The sequence below is a fragment of the Penaeus monodon genome, chromosome 9 (assembly GCF_015228065.2).
Source record: "Penaeus monodon isolate SGIC_2016 chromosome 9, NSTDA_Pmon_1, whole genome shotgun sequence".
Taxonomy (NCBI): Eukaryota; Metazoa; Arthropoda; class Malacostraca; order Decapoda; family Penaeidae; genus Penaeus; species Penaeus monodon.
This window is the reverse complement of record NC_051394.1, coordinates 12,655,123-12,656,244: the sequence shown is the minus strand read 5'-3', so window position 1 is coordinate 12,656,244 and position 1,122 is coordinate 12,655,123. Positions and strand designations below refer to the sequence as shown.

At 42.2% G+C, this 1,122-nt stretch overlaps 1 protein-coding gene across 1 annotated transcript in view; it reads right to left on the bottom strand.

Annotated features, from left to right (window-relative positions):
* Positions 1 to 576: 576 nt before the first annotated feature.
* The window catches only part of LOC119576968 (AT-rich interactive domain-containing protein 5B-like), a 97,376-nt gene continuing 96,830 nt past the window's right edge, over positions 577 to 1,122 (bottom strand). The window contains exon 3 of the mRNA XM_037924626.1: positions 577 to 624. Within this exon, the coding sequence (XP_037780554.1) occupies positions 592 to 624 (33 nt within the window). The 3' untranslated portion in view covers positions 577 to 591. The remainder of the gene's footprint in view (positions 625 to 1,122) is intronic.

Sequence of the window (1,122 nt, the reverse complement as noted above, 5' to 3'; positions counted from 1 at the left end):
GGAGGAGGGGAGGTAGAGAGAGGGCGGTGTTGCGCGCACATGACCCCCACCCCTCCCCGACATCCCCAACCCCGCCCCATCCCCAGACCGCCGCCTCCCCATCCTACCTCTCCTACCACTCCCTCCTCTCCCCTACCCCTCCCTCCCTCGACCCGGCGAAGAGGGAGGGAAAATGGAGGAAGAAAGGAGGAGATGAGGGGGGGGGGGGGGGGGTGGACGGCAGTTTGTTCCTATAACAACATTCTTGGTTTTCCCAACACATTCCTTGCACCAAACATGCACAACTTTCAACCTCTTTTCCTTCTTGTTCTCATTCAATCCCAGACGCCAAGAAAAGTGCAAAAAAAAGAACGAAATCAAATAAACCAATGAATAAACAAAGCAATCCTCCCCATTCCCCCCCCCGAAACAACCACCCCCTCTCCCTTTCCCCTTTTCCCTCGCTCTCCCTCCCCCCCACTTCCTTCTCCCCTTCCTTTCCCCTTCCCCTCCCTCCTCCTTTTCCCCTCATCCACCCCCCTCCCTCACGAGACGGACCAAAACGCACTCCAACTCACTCACAAAGGAACTCTCTCTCACCCAACTCCGAGGTCACTCACAGAACTCGTGTAATGTCTTCCTTACCTGCGGAAAGAAAGAGGATCATTAGTCAAGTCGAGATAGAATAAATAAATAAATAAATAAATATATATATTTATAACAAATAAACAAAAAGAGAAATAAACAAGTAATAATGATAACAATCAAAAAGAAAAAGAAAAACCTGTACTGTTGGTAATAAAAAATATCGGTTACATGTATTTTTGGAACATAATATGATAAAGATAATGATGACGGCTTGGGAAATAACCCGCGAAGATACGATAATGGTAATAATGATGACGAAAACCATTAAACTAACATCAACAATAGCATGGATGACAAAAGCACTTGTATATCATTATTACTAATAACACTTTTCCTAAAAAAATAATAATAATAATTACCATCACATCAATAATCATCATAACAGAACCAATAATAATAAGACAATAATAACAATAACAATAACAAAAACTAATTATAACAAATACAACAAAACTGATAATGATGATAACAATAGTAACGAAAACAATAACTGCT